The sequence below is a fragment of the Acipenser ruthenus genome, chromosome 2, assembly GCF_902713425.1.
Source record: "Acipenser ruthenus chromosome 2, fAciRut3.2 maternal haplotype, whole genome shotgun sequence".
NCBI lineage: Eukaryota > Metazoa > Chordata > Actinopteri > Acipenseriformes > Acipenseridae > Acipenser > Acipenser ruthenus.
In genome coordinates, this window is record NC_081190.1 from 46,352,320 (window position 1) to 46,375,994 (window position 23,675).

The 23,675-nt window shown below is 42.2% G+C and overlaps 1 protein-coding gene across 1 annotated transcript in view; it reads left to right on the forward strand.

Annotated features, from left to right (window-relative positions):
* Positions 1-14,488: 14,488 nt before the first annotated feature.
* LOC117409550 (diacylglycerol kinase theta-like) overlaps positions 14,489-23,675 on the forward strand; it is a 146,279-nt gene continuing 137,092 nt past the window's right edge. Inside the window, exon 1 of the mRNA XM_034015784.3 lies at positions 14,489-16,152. Within this exon, the coding sequence (XP_033871675.3) occupies positions 15,936-16,152 (217 nt within the window). The 5' untranslated portion in view covers positions 14,489-15,935. The remainder of the gene's footprint in view (positions 16,153-23,675) is intronic.

Sequence of the window (23,675 nt, forward strand, 5' to 3'; positions counted from 1 at the left end):
CACCTCCTACTGTACAGTTCAGGTCACAGAAAAGCCAACACAGACACACTGAATTTATACATCGTTGTCATGTGAACAGTAAACAAGAAAGCTAACTGCTTTGGAGTATTTTTGACATTTTATTTGCCGAAGGAGGCATTTGTTTTATTTGCCTAAGTGCAATACACACAGGACTGCGAAGGGATAGAAAAAAAGCCTATCTACAGAATTAAGATACATAGTTTGCGTCGCTTGAGGTGTGCATTATTTAATAGGTTTCTTTTTTCTTCTCTTCATACTAGTCAGGTATGCATTGAGTGCTAAGTAGCGATGACCCCTCAATTTTCGCGAAATTTCGAACTAGCTAGATCCCTACTGATTACTGACCGGAAATTGTAAATCTCACACCCATGCAGGTAGGTATATAAAGGATATAAATGTATTCTTGAGGTGTTCTGAAAAATGTGCACACTGCTGTAGAAAAGGCAACATTTTGTGAGCCCCTTGTGGGCCCCTGTGGTAAATGGTACGTGCAGGTGCAGTGCAGTAGTCCAACAAGAAACGACAGACAGTACGGGTGAAAGGTTTCTGTTTATTTTAATCCAGGGGTCTGATGACCAAACAGAGACAAACAATGATGGCTGACAATACACAACGATGTGTATTGCACAATAAATGATGATGGGTTGCAGTCCTGTTTACAATAAACAATTATCCCACAAGAACAATAATCCCAATGCAAATACACAAACACAAACACGGTCACCTCTCCCAGTGAGTGCTGTAGTGCTGGTCGTGAATTTACAATGTCCGGGTTTTATGCTGGCCGTGGGTGACAGCTCTGTGTCGTGTTTAGCCGCCTAGTCTAATACACAAGACAAACAAGACGATATAGACAGACTGACAAAAACAAACAAAACACTCACGTTCTTTTTAACACAGAAATACTGGTCCTTTCAGTTAATTTTCATAACCACAAGGTCGGAACAGATAAGGTCGCTTCATTCATGACCCCTTGGTAAACGATTGCAGCCGCTCCTCCAATCCACGGCTGCCACATAATTTCCCTTCCGGGTCAATGAGTTAGTGTACCGAAGGTCCATCTCTTTTCTACATGACTGACTTCCTTTTAACCCTCAGAATGAAGTGTCAGGCCAAGTAGTGCAGAGTACTCTGTTCCCATTACTTAGCGCCCTCACAGGTCGGGAGGGAGATTTACCACCAAGAATCATTGTCGAGGGCTCCCGAATGGCGCACCCAGTAAAGGCGCTCCACGTGGAGTGCAGGATGTGTCCTATTGTCCAGACGTCACAAGTTCGAGTCCAGGTTGTCCTCGGCTCACCGCGCACCAGCGACCCCTGTAGTCTGGCCGGGCGCCTGCGGGCTTGCCTGTAAGCTGCCCGAGAGCTGCGTTGTCCTCCAACGCTGTAGCTCTTGGGTGGCTCCATGGTGAGTCTGCAGTGTGAAAAAAGCGGTCGGCTGACAGCACACGCTTCGGAGGACAGCGTGTGTTCGTCTTCGCCCTCCGGAGTCAGCGCAGGGGCGGTAGCGGTGAGCTGAGCTTAAAAAAAAAAATTGGCCATTCCAAATTAGGAGAAAATAATAAAAATAATTGGCAACGACTAAATTATTAAAAAAAATAATAATAATAATAATAATACAAAACAATAACACATAATGGCGGCAACTTTTCGTCCGCGCCGCAAATAATAATAATACAAATAATAATAAACAGCACATATGTATATATATATATATATATATATATATATATATAGGGGCGGGACACTCCGCAGCACACATGACCTTAAAGGCCACCTCCCCCCTTAAAAACCCAGCAGTCCAGGTCAAAGTCTTGGGCCAGAAAGGGAGGCTTCAATGGGCCTATGGCTGGCAAGGCAGTCAGCGCTCCTGCTGGCTGTGGCAAGGCTGACCATGCACAGGCCTGGTCCTCCGGCCAAGGCAATCTTGTGGCCGTCTGGCTGCCTGGGGGGGGGGGTGGTCTCCAGGCGAAGTGGAGCTGGCAGCGACCCCAGGCGAAGCGAAGCCGGTAGCGACCCCTGGCGTCAACGGGTGGCAAAGCCAGGAGCAGACCCTCGCGAGGCGACGGCAGCAGCGGACCCTCAGAAGGCGATGGCAGCAGCGGACCCTCGGGAGCCGAACTCGACAGGGGAGCCCCTGGCCATGAAGGCAGCAGCGGGAGCTCCACTTCTCCCTCGTACTTCCTAACTGGTGGCTCCCCAGGTGATGCGGAGCAGCAAGCAACCCCAGGCGATGCGGAGCAGCAGGCAACCCCAGGCAATGTGAGGCAGGCATCCTTGGGCGGAGCGAGGCAGACATCCTTGGACAGAGTGAGGCAGGCATCCTTGGGCGGAGCGAGGCAGGCATCCTTGGGCAGAATGAGGCAGGGCAGGAGCAGTCCCTCCCATGGCAGTGGAGGTGGGAGCAGCAGGTAGTCCTCCCACCGCGGTGGAGGTGGAAGTGATAAGCAGTCCTCCCATCGTGGTGGAGGAGGGAGTGGCAGGTAATCTTAGGGTGAGGGTGGCGGTGGAGGCAGAGGCAGCTCCTGTTGCTCTGCTCCTGGCAGTGGAGGTGGTGGAGGCAGAGGCAGCAAGCAGTCTCCTCCTGGCGCTAGAGATGGCAGCGATGGCTCCTCTCCCTCTGTCGCTGGAGACGGCAGCGATGGCTCCTCTCCCTCTGTCACTGGAGACGGCAGCGATGGCTCCTCTCCCTCTGGCATCGGCAGCGATGGCTCCTCTCCCTCTGGCACTGGAGACGGCAGCAATGGCTCCTCTCCCTCTGGCGCTGGAGACGGCAGCAGTGGCTCCTCTCCCTCTGGCGCTGGAGACGGCAGCGATGGCTCCTCTCCCTCTTGTGCTGGAGACGGCAGCGGCATATCTGCAGCCAGGTAGTTGAGCACCATGTCTGTGATGTCTGGGAGGGACGCTGTGTGGTGTTGTTGTTCCCAGGCCTCCCAGCGCTCCCCATCTCGGGCCCACAGGAGGTTGATCACAGCAGGGAGGGCCTCCTCGACCTCCCTCTCAGTCTCGTCAGCCAGTCCAAAATCCCCTCAGAGGGGAGTGGACCAGTCCACCTCGGAGGACGCAGCCCTTGCTCATCTAAACAGGCGAGGCAGACATCCGGTATAGCAGAGACGCAGCGGGACCTGCAACTGGCCGTGCATTGCTGTTGATGCGCTTGTTGCTGCTGCTGCTGTTTCTACTTCTTCCCATTTTTATTTTTTAATTATTTATTTTTCTTCCCCAGACAAAACAAAAAACTTTTGAAAAAAACCCTGCAGTATACCTGGCCTGACGCTTGGCGGCGCTGTCGTCCCGGTTCTGACACCAACTGTGAACAGGATGGCTGCAGGGGTGACGTCACACAAAATCACAGATTCAGGAAGTAGCGGGGCAAAACTGAGGTGCTACGGCGCTCAGTATTTTATTAAATAATTATCAAACAAAAGATTTAAATAAATACAAAAGAAAACAAATAAACAAACAAACAATAAACAATAACAAGTATGGTGCTGGTTTATTAACCAGCACGTTTAGCAATTGTTATTTCTCTGTGTTTTACTATTACCTCCTCTCCACAATCATTCTCCATTCTGAACCCTTCCTCGAACAAAGAAAGTTGCAGGCTTTTATATTCTGGCCGAGGGGTTAACTAGCTATTAATTATCTTATTACCCCTCGGCCATAGTCTGCACGAGTTTAATAAGGATGCGTGACTGTCAGCTAGTTAAACAATCAGTAGCTGATCAGTCACGCATCCTCACAAGGTTTTAAAACAAAAAATACAAAACAATAACACATAATGGTGGCGACTTTTCATCCGCGCTGCAAATAATAATAATACAAATAATAATAAACAGCGCACATATATATAGGGGCGGGACACTCCGCCACACTGAACCAGTAAACAGGACACTGCATTGATCTGAAAGCAGGTCTTTGTTTCTATGTCGCTGCATGAAACGAACTGAAGCATTGCCAGCAGCTGGGCTTAAGGTCATCTACTAGCCGTACAGAAGAATTGCAACGAGAACACTTTGACAAACTACATAACTTTTCAATTGCAGCGCATTCTTGCTTGCTGTGGTGTGTTTATCGCAAATAACAGAATGAACTCACTGAAACAAACTTGTTTTTACAGAAAAAATAAACAGTAACGTGTAAACATAAGAGCTGGCTGTGTTACATGCTCACAGATCAGGACTTCACTAACTAACACTGAGTATGTGAGCTACAGCATGCTATTCCCCATATTACAACTGGACACAAAGGTGCAGTCATAACACTTGCAAAATATCAAAAAAATTAACATGCTGAGTTTATTGCAGAACCATTCAGCAGAATGAGGCAACAAACAAGTGAGTACACTGCTTCAGTATCACTTTAGTGTCTTAGCACGTTGCTGTATTTTAAGCAGTTGAATATGGTAGCAACCAAATTGTTCCAAAAATGGCACCCAACAACTGGATTTGCCAACCAATAATTTTCTTGGCCTAAGGCAAAATGTTTGTCTGGAGCCCTGTAAAGAAAGGCACTATGTTACACCGTGGCAGGCAACTAGAACTGCAGGCTTGGTGGTCCAGTAGTTAAAGAAAGGGGCTTGTTACCAGGAGGTTCCCGGTTCAATCCCAGCTCAACTACTGACTCATGTGTGACCCTGAGCAAGTCACTCTACCTCCTTGTGCTAAAAACCAAGGTCATATTGTAAGTGATCTGCAGCAGCAGTTGTTGATGCATAGTTCACCTCCTAGTCTCTAGGTCGCTTTGGATAAAAGCATTTGTTAAATAATAATAAATATAGCTGCAAGCAGCAATGACCGGGGTCCAAGCGACAGACCATGCGTCCTATGACCGTATTTCACATGTGGCATAGTAGCCCATTGGCTACTAATCTGGGTAGCATATGGTACCATAGGAGCATATATGGGTTGCTAGATGTGTTTCATAGTAACCATTACCCTATCTGCACTCTATAAGCTAGTTTTGCATTTGACCTTAAGGAGAGGTCAAAGGTCATATATACAGCATATATGGGTTCAGATGTCTGTTCCATATTAACTATGACACTGTCTGCACTGTAAATTAGTTATAAGCAAGTTTTGCATTTGACCTTTATATATATATATATATATTGTGATAGTTTGCACCACTCCGCAGTTCGTTGCCCCTTTAAAACACCGACCCAGGACACAGAAATGGAGTTTAAAGCACGGTTTCGCTATTTTTAATTCACAAAACAAAACAGAAAAACAAAATAAACACCTAGCTCTATACGAGCACTAACTAGACACACAGGAACCTACACTATATGGCAGGACGGCTAAGTCGTTTACCTGCTTCACAAACTCCAACAAAAACCACACAGGTTTACGCTGTACACACTGTTAACGACAGCTTGGAAGCAGAGCACCCCTTCTGCCTCCTTCTCCTCAGCAACCCTGAGCAAACTGACTGCCCTCTTTAAATACCCTGCACCTGGTTCTAATTTAACAATAATTACCAGGTGCAGGGGATAATTAATAATAAAACAATTAACAAATTAAATTAAACAGTAAAGCAAAACAATTCAATTAAAACAAATGTGCATTCACACATGTTTTCTGCAGGGAGGATTTAACCCCCTCCCTGCTGTCTTACTATATATATATATATATATATATATATATATATATATATCAGGGTTCGTACAGGTGCTTGAAAACCTGGAAAGTCCTGGAAAATGGTTTTAACAAAATCCAGTCCTGGAATATCCTGGTAAACTGGTATTTTATTAGAGTCATGGAAAATCATAGAATAAAAAAGGTACTTTTTTATTTACTTTAGCCACATTCCACATTTTTAAAGTCCGGCCCCCACAAAAATCTCAGATATGACCTTACATGATTTTGCACTGTTCATCCTTTTCGATTGGCTCACCGCCTTGTCATTCAAGTGTATTCTCGTGTGAGTTGTGCTCGACAGAGCTAGCGGGAGAAATTATAACGTTTTAGTAGGCTAAACTGAATAGCTGTGTGTAGTTTTTGAGTGCCATCATCAAAACGCAATAAATAATTACTGGAAAGTGCCATTTTAATCAAGCGTGGCTTGAAAACAAGATCAGTTAGTGATGAACCTAATGATCCTTGTGAACCCGGTCAGACAAACCAGCATAAGAGAGAAAAGAACCTCAACAGGCACAAGCCTGGAGTTAAATGGCCAAGAGCTTGTGAGAAAACTGCATGGGACACAGTAAACACAGATCTCTGCTTTGCAATGGAAAGGTTAAGTGGAACAATTGAAAAGAAGCTGGATAAATTTGGGGACATCATCTACGCATATGGAAGCGAGAGGTTCGGAGTTGAAAAAAGGAAGGAAAAAGTACAGCTGGAAAGTCTAGATGGCAGCAGGAGATTGAACGCTTAGTTAGAGAAAGGAGACAGCTGAGGAAGCAATGGAGAAGAGCAGAACAAAGTCAGAAGGAGGGACTCAATCTCTTACAAAGGGTCATAAAAGATAAGCTTGCAACATTGCGCAGAGCTGAGCGCCTACGGAAACGCTACAAAAAGAAGGAGCGTGCGAGAACTAAATTTTATAAAGACACATTCAAATTTGTAAAGAAGTTATTCACCAGTGAGAAGAATGGCACACTAAAAGCATCTAAGTTTGAGCTGGAGAGATATTTGGAGGAAACACATACAGATTCAAAAAGGCAGGAGCCTATGTCAATTCTTTCAGAAATCCCACCTATCAATCCACAAGAACACCAAATGGAGGACTGTGCACCTAAGTGGAAAGAAGTAAAACAAGGGCTTCATCATCTCCAGGGCCTAATGGAGTTCCATACAGAGTGTACAAGAGTTCTTCAGGAGTTCTACGAATCCTGTGGAAATTGATAAAAGTGGCATGGGAAAAACAGGTTGTACCAAGAGCATGGCGCCGAGAAGGTGGAGTCTTTATACCTAAAGAAAAAGATTCAACAAGCATCAGTCAGTTTCGCCTTATTTCCCTATTAAACGTAGAAGGCAAGATTTTCTTCAGCATTATTGTTCAGAGATTTGCAATTTACTTTTTCAACTTCAGAATTCAGCACTACATGGCAATGCCTAGAAGTTGGAATAATCGCAGGATACACCATTTCTCCACTGGCTTTTACCTTGGCAATGGAAGTAATCATTAGGGCATCAAAATGGGTAGTGGAAGGAGAGCGCTTGGCTTCTGGAATGCGACTACCACCAATTCGAGCATACATGGATGACATGACAACCATGACTACAACAGTAGCCTGCACTAATCGGTTATTGGGCAAATTAACCAATAACATTGAATGGGCACGAATGCAATTCAAGCCCACTAAATCAAGGAGCATCTCTATAATTAAAGGTAAAGTAGTAGATAAAACGTTCTTCATTAATGGTGAGGCAATACCAACAGTGTCAGAGAAGCCAGTAAAGAGTCTTGGGAGATGGTACAACGGGGATCTAAAGGACACAGTTCATGTGGGAGAAGTTAGACAACAAGCAGTGGAAGGGTTGAAGAGCATAGATAGCAGCACTTTACCAGGCAAACTAAAACTCTGGTTCCTTTAGTTTGGTCTACTGCCGAGGTTGCTGTGGCCATTGACTGTGTACGAGGTTTCTTTGACAACAGTAGAGAAGCTGGAAGCTTTAATCACTTCATACATCAGGAAATGGTTGGGAGTTCCACGCTGCCTCAGCAGAGTGGGACTTTATGGTAAAGGAATACTGCAGCTACCAGTCTCCGCTCTAACCGAGGAGTTTAAGTGCGCCAAGGTCAGACTGGAAATGACATTAGTAGAGTCACGCGACAAATGCGTAAGGGAGGCAGCACGTGTGTTGAAAACTGGAAGAAAGTGGGCGGCAAAGAAAGCTGTGGAGGATGCAAAGGCTGCCCTTCGAATTGGTGATATCATAGGGCAAGTTCAGCATGGAAGAGGGGGTCTTGCTCTCAGTTCAGCTCCTCCTACATGGCACAAGGCAGCCCCAGCTCAACGGAGGAAGCTGGTAGTCAACGAGGTGCAAAAGCAGGAGGATGAGGTGCATAAAAGCCATTTCCCAGGCCAAGCAGGGAGAATAGATGAGATGGGAGAGTGTGGAACAATGGAAGATTGGCTGGCAAGACCTATGGTCAATGGAACAGAGCAGGATCAGTTTCCTCATCAGGTCAACATATGATGTTCTCCCATCACCACAGAACCTAAACCTCTGGGTAGGAGAGGATCCCTCATGTCCTTTGTGTTCATCACCTGCAACATTAAGGCACATTTTGACAGGATGTAAGGTGGCTCTTAGCCAAGGACGGTTTACTTGGCGCCATGACCAGGTGCTGCGATGTTTGGCCTTAGCACTGGAAGACAAGCGTAACATGACCAATAAGTTGCCACCTGTTCCATCAAAACATTACACACAAAAGACAACATTCCTCCACCCAGGAGAGCAACCACCAAGAAAAGGTGTTAAAACCAATCCTCACCCAGGACAACTGGAAGCTGCTAGCGACTGGAAAATGCTGGCAGATGCTGGTCAACGACTTATTTTTCCACTTGAGATTGCCACCACTAACCTTCGACCAGATATTGTCTTGTGGTCTGGATCAGCACGCCTTGTTCACCTGGTAGAGTTAACAGTGCCATGGGAGGATGCTGTAGATGAGGCGTATGAGAGGAAGAAACTGCGGTATGCTCAACTAGCCACTGAAGCGGAACAGCGAGGATGGAGAGTCCGGGTTTACCCAGTGGAGGTGGGTTGTCGAGGATTTGTGGCACACTCTACAAACTGGTTTCTCCGAGACGTCGGATTCAGTGGCCAAGAGTTGTGTCGCACAGTGAAGAACTTATCTGAAGCAGCAGAAAGGAGCAGCAACTGGCTGTGGTTGCCGGAAAGATTCTGGCTGGGGAGCACAATAGAAAGAAAGAAACGCTGATGTACGGGTAAGTAAGCTGGGCTGTAGTTTACTGTAAAGCTATGTCTTAGTTGGCGCTTATCTTGGTAAGAGCCGAGTTCAAATCAGCATGAAGTTTTAACATCTACTCTCATGTAATGAAAATCATGACCTTCGTTTTCGCTCTGACACAACTTCCCTTAGGTGCCTACCACCCACCAAGTTTCGTGAGTTTTCGTCCAACGGTGTTGATTTTAAGAGCCAAAATCCTAGCAGAAACAATAGGCTTCCCAGCTATTCTGGCTTGGAAGCCTAAATATAGCTGCAAGCAGCAATGACCGGGGTCCAAACACCATACCATGTGACCTATGACGGTATTTCACACGTGGCATAGTAGCCCATTGGCCTGTACTAATCTTTGTAGTATATTGTACCATAGGAGCATACTGTATATGGGATGCTATATGAGTTTAACAGTAACCATTAGCCTATCTGCACTCTGTAAGGAGTTATAAGCTAGTTTTGCATTTGACCTTAAGGAGCGGTCAAAGGTCACAGTCAATACAATTTTTGAATAGCGCATATATCGGTTCCTATATATGTTCCATAGTAACTATTACCCTATCTGCACTCTGTAAGGAGTTCTGGCTTGGAAGCCTAATAATCCCAGCAATAACAATAAGCTTCCCAGCCGTATGTGCCAGTACCAGTACCAGTACCAGTATCAAACACTTTAGCAAATAGTGCAGAATGCCAGTACCAGTACCAAACACTTTAGCAAATAGTACAGAATGCCATTTTTATATAGTAACCATGACCCTATGTGCACTCTATAAGAAGTTATAAGCCAGTTTTACATTTGTCCTTTAGGAAAGGTCAGAGGTCACGGCCAAATAGCATTTTTTTTATAGAGCATACATAGGCTACTATATGAGTTCCATAGTAACCATGGCCCTATCTGCACTCTATAAGGCAGTGGTATTCAAACTTTTTTACATGAGCCCCCCTTTTAAATTTCCATAACTTTTTGCCCCCCCCCCCCCCCCCCAATATATGTAATAATAATAATATCTAATCATAACAATAACCACAGCACACTGAAACTCAAAGCTCATCACAAAATAACTTCAGATAAACTACATTTAGGTTTAAAACGTTTGGGATACAAACTTACCAATTTAATGAGAAGGATGTGCCTGTTTTTTTGCTGACAATATGGAAGTAAATCCAAAATCCAAGTATGCTTTGTCATACTTTCTTGTCTTTGTCGATCCGGGATCAAGTGCAGTGGATTCGGGCTTTCGCTTTGGTACAGTACCTTTCGAGATCAGGAATCGATCCATTTTCACAGCCAGCTAATGTTAGCTTTCTCCTGTTAACAGACTCCCGGTCTCCCGCTAGTATGCACTGCGCATTTACATGCATGTGATCCGGAAAGTGGAAAACAATATTTTTTTTTTATTAAAATTATTAAAATGTGAAAGACTGTTATATTATGGCAATTATGCAATAATGGATTTAATTTATTTTGAGGTGCTTAAATGTTTTTAAATGGGTTAAATATTGTGCCATTAGGCATATCTGATTATTACAAATGTAGACAGAAATTATTCCTTACATCATGCACCCCCTGCAATTCCTCCACGCCCCCCCAGGGGGGCGCACTTCACCGCTTGAATACCACTGCTATAAGGAGTTATTAGCCAGTTTTGTTTGTTGATGATGTCATCCAATGTGGCCGCCATATTTTTATTGCAGCAACTTCCCTTGAATAACCATTAAAGACAACCACACTAGGATCATGTGTGCCAATTTTTGGTACAATCGGACTAGCAGTTTCAGAGACGAAGGTTTTTGTAAGCCAGTTTTTCCCACCAGCGGAGGGAGCATGCCTGCTGGTCCCCCTGCTGCAGCCAGAAGGGGAGGAGCCCCTGCCGCCTTCGCAGCCAGAAGGGGAGGAGCCCCTGCCACCTTCGCAGCCAGAAGGGGAGGAGCCCCTGCCACCTTCGCAGCCAGAAGGGGAGGAGCAGGAGCTACCTCTGCCTCCACCACCACCAGGCTGCCGTCTTCATGGCCAGGGGCTACCCTCCCGCCGTCGCCATCACCTGGGGATGCCAGTTCGCCATCGCCTGGAGATGCCAGTTCGCCATTGCCTGTGATTGCCAGTTCGCCATCGCCTGGGGATGCCAGTTCGCCATCACCTGGGGGTGCCAGTTCGCCATTGCGTGGGGATGCCAGTTCGCTATCACCCGGGAATGCCTGCCTCACACCGCCCAAGGATGCCTACCTCGCACCGCCAAAGGATGCCTGCCTCGCTCCGCTCAGGGATGCCAAGTCTGGATCACCTGGGGTTGCCTGCTGCTCTGCATTGTCTGGGGTTACCTGCTGCTCCGCATCGCCTGGGGTTGCCTGCTGTCCGCATCGCCTGGGGCTTCCTGCTGCTCCGCATCACCTGGAGTTTGCCTGTGTCTCCTTTGCTTGGGTCCACTGCCGCCGTCGCCTCCCGAGGGTCCGCTGGTCTCCTGCTCCGCTCCCCCTGGTTGCCCAGACGTCGCTCCACAGTCGCCTGGGCTCGCACCTCTGCCTGGGGCTGCAGCCGACTGCTCGTCTGCCTGCGCTCCTGACACCCCATCCACTACGCCTGGGTCCCCTGTCGCCAGGTCTCGGTCCCGCCAGGAAGGCGCCGGACTATGGACTAACCCTACCTCAAGGATGGGAGAGGAAGGACAGTAGGGGACTTGAGGGAGGATGGATGGCTTTGAAAGGGGGGAGATGGCCGTGGGGCCATGTGTGCTGCACACAAGGGGGGTAAATGTGGCAGGGCAGGGCCCTGCCTGTAAATAATATGATTTTGTGGTGATTTGGTGGTGGTTGGCAGGAATTATTATTTGTTTATTTAGCAGACACCTTTATCCAGGGCGACTTACAGAGACTAGGGTGTGTGAACTATGCATCAGCTGCAGAGTCACTTACAACTACGTCTCACCCGAAAGACGGAGCACAAGGAGGTTAAGTGACTTGCTCAGGGTCACACAATGAGTCAGTGGCTGAGGTGGGATTTGAACCAGGGACCTCCTGGTTACAAGCCCTTTTCTTTAACCACTGGACCACACAGCCTCCTGGGATGGGGTTAATTTCCTATCCCTGCCAAAAGACATGTGAGAATGTGGCTGGAGCTAATTGAATCATAATTAGGTTCCAGCCACATGGTATAAAAAAGGGGAAAAATCCTTTGTTTGGGGGAGGGAGTTTTGGGGTGAGTGAACACTGTGTTACTGTGTTACTGTGTTACTGTTATTATTTTGGAAACTTTGTAGTTATATTTTGTTAGTAGTGAAGGCGAATGCCCAGCCTACGTTTTTTTGTATTTTGTTTAAACTTTTTGTTTTGGCCCTTGAGCCGATTATTTTGTTCCTGTTTATTATGTTTGTGAGCCGTTTTTTTTTGTTTGTTTGACTTTTTGATTTATTTTTTGTTTATTAAACTGCACAGCAGTGCTTGTCTCTGAGTCTCTTTTGCCTGCCAATACCATCTGGGCCCGCAACGCTACCCTGTCACAGCAACCAAGACCAGTTTTTAGTAATGTTGCAAGAACGTTATAAGAACATTATCTGCAAACTTTTTTTTTCCAAGATTACGTTTCAACTCTCAGCATTCAACTCGTATCTGCACTCTGAAAGGAGTTATAAGCTAGTTTTGCAATTGACCTTATGGAGAGGTCAAAGGTCACGGTCAAGTTAATTTTTGAATACAGCATATATGGGTTCCTATATGTGTTCCATAGTAACTATTACCCTATCTGTACTCTGTAAGGAGTTATAAGCTAGTTTTGCATTAGACCTTAAGAAAGTTAATTTTTGAATATAGCATATATGGGTTAATTTGTGTATTGTATTGTAACTATGACAGTCTAAATTCTCAAAGGAGTTCTAAACAAGTTTTGCATTTGAGCTTTAGCAAGGTAATATGTGCAAATATATGCAATTTGACCATAGCTGAAATTTGATTGGCTCACCGCAGCCATTTTTTTTATGTAGCGAGATAAACTTGATAGACGACCTTGCCAAGGCTATGTATGCAAAGTTTCGCTTAAATCGGCATAACGGTTTCAGAGAAAAAGACGTTTGAATATTTTTGACAAATCCAATATGGCTGCCGAACCATGTGACCAATCAACTTGTGTTGAACAAATCTAAATATAGGCCATAAAGGTAGTATGTGCCCCAAGTTTCACATCTGCACCATGAGAGGTTTTGGAGAAGAAGATTTTGTTAAATTGGCCAACATTCGCATAAAATCCAATATGGCTGCCAAACCATGTGACCTATGACTTTGTTTTTGCTCTGATACAATTTTCCAAAGGTCTCTACCACCACTCTATGAAGATTCATGAGTCTACAACATTGTACTTTAAATGAATACTGCAATATGTGCAAATATGTGCACATTGACCATAGCTGAAATTTGATTGGCTCATGGTGGCCATGTTTATTATCTAGCAACTTGCTTTTAACAAACTTAATATACAACCTTGCCAAGGCTATGTATGCAAAGTTTCACTTTAATCGGCATAACGGTTTCAGAGAAGAAGACATTTGAATATTTTTTGACAAATCCAATATGGCCACCAGACCATGTGACCAATCGACTTGTCTTGAACAACCGTAAATCTAGGCTATGAGGGTAGTCTATTGCACCAAGTTTCACATCTCTGCGATAAGTGGTTTCGGAGAAGAATATTTTTTTAAATTGTCCAAAATTCTCGAGAAATCCAATATGGCTGCCAGACCATGTGACCTATGATCTGACACAACTTCCTTTAGGTACCTACCACCCTACCAAGTTTTGTGAGTTTCCATGGAAAGGTGTTGATTTTAGAGATTTTTTGAAAAGAGTGGAAGAAAAAAAATAAAAATCCTAACTGAAACAATAGGCTTCCCAGCCTATGGCCTGGAAGCCTAATAATAATAATAATAAAAATCCTTACAATAACAATAGGCTTCCCAAGCCATTCTGGCTTGGAAGCCTAATAATCTTAACAATAGCAATTGGCTTCCCCAGCAACTTTGTTGAGTGGCCCCCTAATAAAAATGCAGCAATATAAAAGTTACATTAAAACACACTAAGACAAGAAAGACATTTTATAAAAGTAATTTTTCACTCTTGACTTAAAAACTGTAAGGGTCCTAAATTACTCCTGTAAGATACATTTTTTTATGGTTTTTAATCAACATTAAGGATCGATTACCTTATTGAAGAAAATGTGCTTGAAATTTTAAGGTCCAATTCAATTACGTTTTAGCTGGGTAGAATCATTTTAGAAAAATATGAATACTGTACCTAACATTTAGAGCAGCTGGAACAAGCCTTTGAGGCTGTAAACAAACTGGACAGTTAACTCTACTTAAATACGAGGTTACAGAATACAGAGTAGCATACATACATACGATGTAGCAAACAGTCACCCATAACACTACATTACCTTCAATATTACATAAAAATGCTGCTAAAATGGTGGTTTTATTTTCTAAAGCTTCCTTCCTTTACGCACTCTGGTGTGGCAGTTCCTTGGTCTTTGCTTTCATTCTCGTTTAATAACAACACGCATGCAGTTGGGAGAATTGAAAAGATAAGAGTTAACACAGAAGCAGCAGGAATGTGAGTGGGGAGAGCGAGTTCAAACGCTGCGTGACTTGCAAATTGCGGGCGTGTTATTTAATAACTGGAAAGTCTGTCAGTGTTTTTTATTTATTTTTTTAACATGTTGCGGAGGATTTCAGCAAGGGAATGGTAATCTGTAACGACAAACGGGAATCGTCAGTCAAGTGTGATCAAGAGTCATGCACTGATCAAGGGGCAATGATCACAAACCACAGCTGGAAAGCAAAAAAGAGCAACCGGCAGTCAAGACCTCACCACTGCAGCAGACAGCAAAACAGAATTGAAGGCGGAAGTTGAGTGTTCGGGTTTCCAGTCTAGAAGAAGCCCACTGCCTAATATCTAAACCGATTCTTTCATTGTAAAACAAACAAATAATAATAATAACAATAAACATACCGAGGGCAGTGGAAAACAAACGCAGTTGCAAATTGCTTGGATGGGAGAAATCGAATTCGTTTGTTGGAAGCTTGTCTGACACAGACTTTCACGGTTGTCTCTTTCGTATCGAATCATCGGATTTGCTTTATTTCTTCTATCGTATCGCACGGGTTTTATCTGAGACGCTTCTTTCTCGACTACAGACTGTGAACAGACTGGCCTGTGTATTCGATCTGCTTCCTACAACAAGTACTCCAATCTCCTTAATTCTACCACAGGTCTAAGACTAAGAGTATTGCTCCGGTGTGTTTATAATTCGAATTTACAGTTTAATGACAATTAAATTACACACAGAGGGAAAACCAAGAACCGACGTATATCAGTGAACCTTATGTTATATCCGTACACATCTTTATTTTGATTGTGTTTTCGGCGTCTCTGATTAATACGCGTGGAAATCAACTCTGCATAAAACGTTGCAAACATCGAATTGTACATGTTGGCTTAGTTTACGTCTTTGAAAGATTCTTGATAAGGAGGGTCGAATAAGCCAAGGAAGCCCGTTTAATTTACGCGGGTTGTGAATTTTATTACATTATTTTAATTGATTATTTTGGCGATATCTTTACAGACCAGAGTTGTTCTTTTTTTTAACAGTTTAAGAAGCTATTTTAATTTTAAAATTTAACAACGTTTAAACAAAAAGGTGGAGTTGGGTGTATTGTATGCTTTGTGACAAATAACAATTACCGGGCGATAGTCTTAAGTATTTGTAATGTGTTTTTTTCCCCACTGACAGCTGTAAAAGGCCGTTGTTTTCTTGCATTACGTTGACATGATTTTGGTTTCTTTGCCTATTTAATAGTCCTTGTGCTTTCACTGTATTTTACACTAGTACCTTCTTGTCGCCATGTCTTGAAGAGAATAGGCTTTTAACATTGCTACGTGGTAGTGTAAACAATCCCCAGCATTTTACAATCAAAGGAAATAAGCTTATCGGATCAGAAATAATTAATAATTATGGCAGATCGCGGTCGCATACGATATGGCAACAACGAAAGTCCAACTGCTAGCCCTGGGACTGGACGGAAGAAAGTGCATCAGTCGCCGAGTTCCAGAACCAAGCATCATATCAGCGCCCCAGGACACAATTTTAGGAAAGTGACTTTAACCAAACCAACGTACTGTCACCACTGCACCGATTTCATCTGGGGACTGGCTGGGTTTCTGTGTGAAGGTAAGGCTTTTTTTTTTTTTTTTTTTTTTTAAAGACCCGAATGAATGCTAAAATGTTGCGTTTGTGTATTGGTAATGGCGGCCATAACAAATCATTATATAATTCATATAGTGTTTTTTTTTTTTTTTTTTAATTTTAAAAATTTATTTTTGTATTATTAATTACATGTGCAAATGTGCATACATTTATTTTAAAGAATAGTTATTCAACCAATCGTTAACCAAAAATCATGTTGATTATCAGGCATAGCAGTTGTTTGTATTTGTTTATTATTTGATTTCTTGTTTGTTTATTTAGGGTGTACATGGTAACCCTTTGTACATACCCCTCGTTTCCACATGTGCCTGGTTACCATGCTTGAATGGGAAGTGAATGTTCTGAGAACTGTTTGACAACTTTCAATGTTCAGCCCTAATCCCATGTTTAATGTACGTTAAGTCATCAAGTAATGGTGCTATAGGCAACAGACCCTTAAATTATAATAAAACAACATTTAAAGGCTGTATTAATTTTAATTTTAGTGTCAAAATGTGGATTTTTTACTAAAGTGATATGATTTGTTGGTGACTGCTTTCTACGTCTTTCTATAGTTAAAATTCAGTACACTCTCATTTATCAGAAACCAACCCTTGTCTTTCCATTTCTGTGAGGGGTAGATTTTATAGCAGGCACACACGTTTCTCCCCTCCTTGTAGCTCTCACAATGTGAACTATACAGACTGCTGCACCTACCTTCAGAAGTATTATTTGATGACAAATGACCGTTGTAAAGTGCTTTCACCTTCAGCTTGGGGAGCTTAAGTGTAGCAGATAATGACCTCTGCAATAGACATTAATGGTTAAGTGTTGTAGTCTATTTTCAGTAAAGACTACCCCCTTAAATTACAGTAACATTATTTTTGCACTCTACTTTTGTGGATATATTAAAAGTAAAAGGAAAGACCAGATCTTTTTTTTATACAGTTTTAGCAATACAGTACATTGTTCTTTCTTTAGCTGCATAGTGCAATTGACCAGCTTCTGTAAAGAAATGTTCTCCAAAATTGTTAGACCAATTATAATGCATGAATAGGAAACAATTACAAGACCCTAAATTAAAAGTCTCAATTGTTCAATTTTGGGTTGTAACATTATTGGATGTATTTGTGCTAATGACGTTTTTGATTTTTTGCCCCCTTTTGTTTGGAACAGTTTCATGCTGTATTTTTCATATAAAATACTTCTACAAAAACATTCTTTAGATGTTAAAGGTTTGTGAACTAACCTGTAACAAAAAGGCAATACTGGAGGTTCCTGAGAGCTTCACCAAGTAAAAAAAAAAATCAGCCCTTTGCTGTTGTGTAAACATGCTTATTTGGGGCTAAACTGAGATTAGCTCCTGGACTGTGTGTACTGTATATGTTTTGGAAGTGATGTTGGGGGATGCTTTTTTTTCATTTTAGTCTTCAGATATTTATTTATTAATTTTTTTTAATTTAGAAATTGCCGATTTATTTTATTATTTTCTCCCAATTTGGCATATCCAATTTTTTTTTTTTTTAGCCTCAGTTCTCTGCTACCACGCCCGCGCTGACTTTGGAGCGGCGAAGACGAGCACACGCTGTCCTCTGAAGCGTGTGCCGTAAGCCGACCGCTTTTTTTTCACACTGCAGACTCACCGTGCCACCTCAGAGCTACAGCGTCGGAGGACAACACAGCTCTGGGCAGTTTACAGGCAAGCCCGCAAGCACCCGGCCAGACTGCAGGGGTCGCTGGTGCGCGGTGAGCCGAGGACACCCATCTTATTAGGCTATTTCAGGTGAAAATAAGGAACAATGGTGAAAGTTTGAATTAAATCAAATGTAGTGGTTGATTAGAGACCAGTGAATGTCTGTTTTTTTTTTTTTTTTAAACAGCATTAGCAGTTTCACAATTTTACTTCATTCGTTCTTCTCTGATACTGCAATTGTATTTGTTAGATTGAGGGCCTGTTAGAAATGTGCACTGTTACAGGAAAGAGTGTATTCAGTAAACCAAAGTAGATTGAGAGCTGTCAATTTATGGCCTAGTGTCCAGCCAAGTTTCGCTGTCTTTTAGTTCAGTGTTTGATTGACATATACAACAACAGAAGATTTATACTGACCAGCACAGGCAGGTTTTAACACAAGTCGCGTCAAGATTTTAAGGGTCATTACAGTTAATTAGAGTATTGATTGATTTTTTTTTTTTTTATCTTTTTTTTCATCCTTACTAAATTGAACATCACTGTCTTAATTGAACAATAATCAGACTTGGTTTACACTTTAACACTACAAAGCAGTGTGAAGTAGTGGTTAGGGCTCTGGACTCTTGACCGGAGGGTCGTGGGTTCAATCCCAGGTGGGGGACACTGCTGCTGTACCCTTGAGCAAGGTACTTTACCTAGGTTGCTCCAGTAAAAACCCAACTGTATAAATGGGTAATTGTATGTAAAAATAATGTGATATCTTGTAACAATTGTAAGTTGCCCTGGATAAGGGCGTCTGCTAAGAAATAAATAATAATAATAATACACTTTAACACTGTTAGCTTTGTTGAAACAGCTGGATGAAGAAGCCATAATTAAGGGGCATATTCTCAAAGGACTTACGCACCTCAAGGGTATTTATGCATGTGAAGAAGGGTTTACACAGGGTCGGAGCTGCTATTCATTCTGGAACGAGAGTGAGAAAAGCACACACGCATCTGGAGCACAGATACTCGCTTCAGGGCAGGCAGGATTAAAAGTAGGTGTGGTTTAGCTAAAAATAGGAGTTCTCACAGATACGCAGAAGATATTTGCATGCTGAAACGGCAAAAGACGAGGAGACACCACGCGTAAACTACTCGGCTTGAGAGCAGAATTAAGGGGTGTGTAGGAGCTTCAGCCAAGCGGCCATGAGTAGTAAACACAGTTGAAGACAACCATAATTATTATTAAAACACAAACGCTATGTGAAATATTGGTTAGTAATAATACTAAGAAATTATTAACTTCTGTGTTGCCTGTTGGTTTATTTTATAGCAATGTACATGTTTACTTCTGTTTTAAATGTTTCAAACTCTATTGACTTTGGCATTTGTTTTTTGGAACTAGCAAAAACAAACAAAACAATTACGTTCATTTGTTCCTCCAGTGAAGCTGCTGAGTTGTCTATGGTACTGAATGTGTTCAAGCCCTATACTTCAAAGAGATCCTTTTGTTTTTCTCCAGGTAAAGTCAGCCATCATCATATTGCAATCCAACATGCTATGTTTGTCACTGAGCCAATGGCTAATTACAAAACTAAGGGTAGGAGTGATATTATTATGATCGTGAAACTAAAGCTGATAAGTATGTGGTGTATCAAGTTTATCATTTTTTTACAAGCGCTAATATGCCTACTTAACTGTGAAACATATTGTTTTTTTCACATAATGGTATAAAAGTACTATGATACAAAACTACAAGATTTCTTAGCCGGAAGAAGCCACTTGTTCTGTATTCAAATGTTGACATTGTGTGAAATCAACAGAATATTTTTGGACTGGTATGTTAACCCTTCTTTGAGTGATGGCGTTCACTTTGCGTACCTCCAATTACTGTTGTTGGTGTGCTCTTCTGTGTAACTATACAATTAAATATATCAAATTCAATTTAAGATGTTACAATAAAGTGCTGGGTTTGTTTTTTGTGGGGGTTTTCTAACATTGCTGATACAATACTGTAAAGTCCTCCAAAATGTATTTTGATTTGTGTATTTAACCTACTTTCACTTATTCAGCATACTTTTAGCAAAGTATTATTTTTTTGGCCAGACTTATGTTTGTTGTTGAAAGGAAATCTTCTTTCGATCTTTAAAACAAATGTTATAGCTCAAATTATAGTTGACATATTAAATACTGTTAGTTTTTGAGAAATGCTAGCCAAACGCAACCCCTGGCACCTTTACTTGGCCATTCAGAGGCATGTCTTTGTTCAAGCCATATTTGCATTCCAGAGTCCGCTGAGCGGCAATCCCCACCCACAGCCAGCTATGCGGCACAAGTTTCTGTATAAGAATGCTTGTATTGTGGGGGTGCGTATCTCAGGTGTAGCAGCAAACACATAGATCCAGGCTATGCAGGGTTTATGTGCTTTTTTGAGAATAGAACATCAAAACTTGGCTTATAAATGATAAATTACTGAGAAGCCAGCATTTAAAGTTAGAATTGCAGGTGTTATTTCAAATAGAGATTCCTAGCCATAATGTCACAAACTTAGAGTAAGTAGCGGGGTTCCGGAAAATATAGCATTTTGCAGTACATCCCCACGTGCTGCTGCAACTGTTTAAATAACTACCTGTAATTTTTCTTATGATATGATGGGCAGGTTAGCCTTAAATGATAAGTAGTGAAAAGGATAAGAATTACTTTTAAAACCTAGTAACAACACATTTAGCAAGAAACCGTTCCATTCAAGCACTGTGGCTTCAAGCTGCACCATTGAAGTTAACTTAATTGTCACTGTAAGGAATTTCCTGACTTTTGAATCTTCAGGCATAAACCATAACTATTTGTTTAACAAAGGTCTTTGTAATGAATAATATAAAAGCCCTTATAACAATAAAAAATATATGTTGTATACTTTTATAATGGACAGGTGGTAGGAATAAAATTGCTAGTACTAATTTGTAGCACCATATCCATATTGTAAAAATCCTTATCTTTACAAAGCCTATAGTAACATGTACATTTATTTATTTTTTAATTTTTGGCTTGAAAATGATTTGAGTAACTTCTACTCCTCTGACCTCTCTATCTCAGTCTCCATTAATGCTATCAATCTTTCTCCTTCTCCTCCTGCAAGTAACCTAGGTGTTATTTCGGGAGGTGTCTATCTATTCTGTAAAAATGTAAATACAGTAGCGCAGAGAGGAGTACTGTTGGACAAACTGAAAAACCTACTACTCCTAGCAGGGTGGTCAAACATGTTTTTAGTTTTAAACAGAAAAATAATCAAAATGGATTTTATTAATCAATTTCTACCCAACTTAAAGATATCTGAAACAAATATATATATATATATATATATATATATATATATATATATATATATATATATAAAATTTTAAACCATTAAAAAAGCCTTTTAATGTGCAAAAATCTGCTCATTATTGAACCAGAAGTCCATCTTGGATTTACTGTATATGCTGAATTAACTTTTAAGTTTCAATAGTTTAAAAAAAAAATTATATTTAAATAACAGAATTCAAACAATAAAGCAAATGTGTGCTGCAGTATTTTGTTAAAATAGGAAATTGTTGACTTGGTTGTACAATATGTGCCTCTAAAAACACCCTCTGTCACTAAACCGCCTGTCAAAAGTCAAGAGCAGCTGCACATTTTTCTATACTGCAATAAAATGTGTAGGAGTCATTTAAAAGGGTAATGTTTTATTTACAACAGAAGAAAATATGATTAAATGTATGCATGCCCCGATGATCCAAACTGACACCAAGTCACTGGAGAAATGCCTTTAAAAAATAAATAAATAAATAAATAAATAATAAATGCAGTTAAAATAAATACAAATAAAAAATAATTGTGCTGTAACATTGAAGTATAAAAGTAAAGAACCTTCACATTGAGCATTACCAGGCATTATGGACTTTGTCTCGGGCCCCATTAGCCAAACGGTCCATAATGCCTGGTTATTAATAAGCCGGCCAATACCAAAAGGAACATGAACGTGATTGCAGCTATGTACACTTTTCAAAAATTCCTGTCATTTGAAAAAATAAAATTTAAAAAGAGTTTTGTTGGGGACATTTTACCAAACTAGACACTTAAACAGGCAAATTCACACTTTGCAATTAAAGATAGAGCTACATGAACAGCATAAGAATAATATTAAACCACCTACACATGCAGTAGTAGGTAGAAGTCTTATATGCAAAACTAGCACATCCTAGTATTAGGCTTCTGAAGTATCTTTTGAAGTAATTCAGTGACCTTGTGAGCCACTGTATAATTATTATTTTTACCCACTTGCATAAGAAATCAGAGGCTGTTATCATTGAGGGATGGTCCCTCCAGAACAATTTAAAATACCTTGAATCAGTGTTGTGGCCGACCAAGTGTGGTTTTACAAAGCAATAGGAGGCGTTTCTAATTTTCTTTCCAGCCCATATTGAAAACGAAAAATAAAAAATAATGAGGCCTGTGAAAACTTTACTGAAACTAGATTTAAAACGATAGGTTGCGGATGCAACCCCGGTTCCCTGAAAGAGAAAATAACCATCAACATGAGATATTGCCGCCAGGCAGCACCGGTAGGCTGAGCTTTTATAGCAAAGCTGCCGATAGGCCCCCACGCCAGCTGCAGTGTAAGCCCGCCCCCCTGGGAGCTTACTTAACTGCGCGCGCAGGGATGCACTTCCTCTTTTGCTCTTCAGGCCGTGAAGGCTACCGGAGCGACCTCGCAGCTTGATGGTTATTTTCTCTTTCAGGGAACCGGGGTTGCATCCGCAACCTATCGTTCCCTTTCAAGTCGAAAATAACCATCAACATGGGATACAGTGTACCCTAGCTGTCGCGAGGGAGGATTCTCGGCAGTAGGACAGACTTACGTCATAACGCAACTGCGTAGGCAGTACATCTAGGCATATGCGGAGCTGTGCCTCAGCGTCTATGCTCGTAATGACACCTGTCTTAAAGGTGGAACAGTCAACACCATGCTATCAACCACTCTATACGTCCGCATCCTGAGGTGTCATAGAGTGTAAAACAGATGCTCCAAACAGTGGAGCAGAGGAATCCAGTACATTTAATCTGTAAAACCTCATGAAAGTATGCGGCGTAGCCCAACTGGCTGCCGCGCAAATATCAGACACCGGCACCCCTCGAAAGAGGGCCCATGATGTCGCCATACCCCTGGTAGAATGCGCCTTCAACTGCCCTGGTGGTGGAAGGCCTGCAGATTCATACGCTAATCTAATAGCATCCACTATCCAGTGGGAAAGGCGCTGTTTAGACAGCGGCTGACCCAAAGATCTAGAACCATGGCATATGAACAACTGTTCTGTCTGCCTCACAGTCTTTGTACGGTCAATATAACACCTCAATGCCCTCACGGGGCAGAGCCTGTGTAACCGCTCTTCCTCTGGGGAAGAAAAAGGAGGAGGATGGAACGCCATCAACTCGACTGACTGGTTCATGTGGAACGGGGATATAACCTTTGGTAAAAAGGCCGGATTAGGGCGCATGGAGACCTTAGAACCGTCTCCTGCAAAACGAGTACAAGAAGGATGCACTGAAAGTGCATGTAACTCGCTCACGCGTTTTGCTGATACCACAGCCAGCAAAAAAGCAGTCTTAATAGATATGAGCTTCATATCCACGCTGTGGAGAGGCTCAAACGGTGCCTTGGTAAGGGCTTCTAGCACCACATCAAGGCTCCACGACGGTAAACTGGTCGTTCTTGGAGGCCGCAAGCGTCTTGCGCCTTTCAGAAACTGAGATGCCAAAAAATGGCAACCAGGTGATAAACCGTCAATGCGTACATG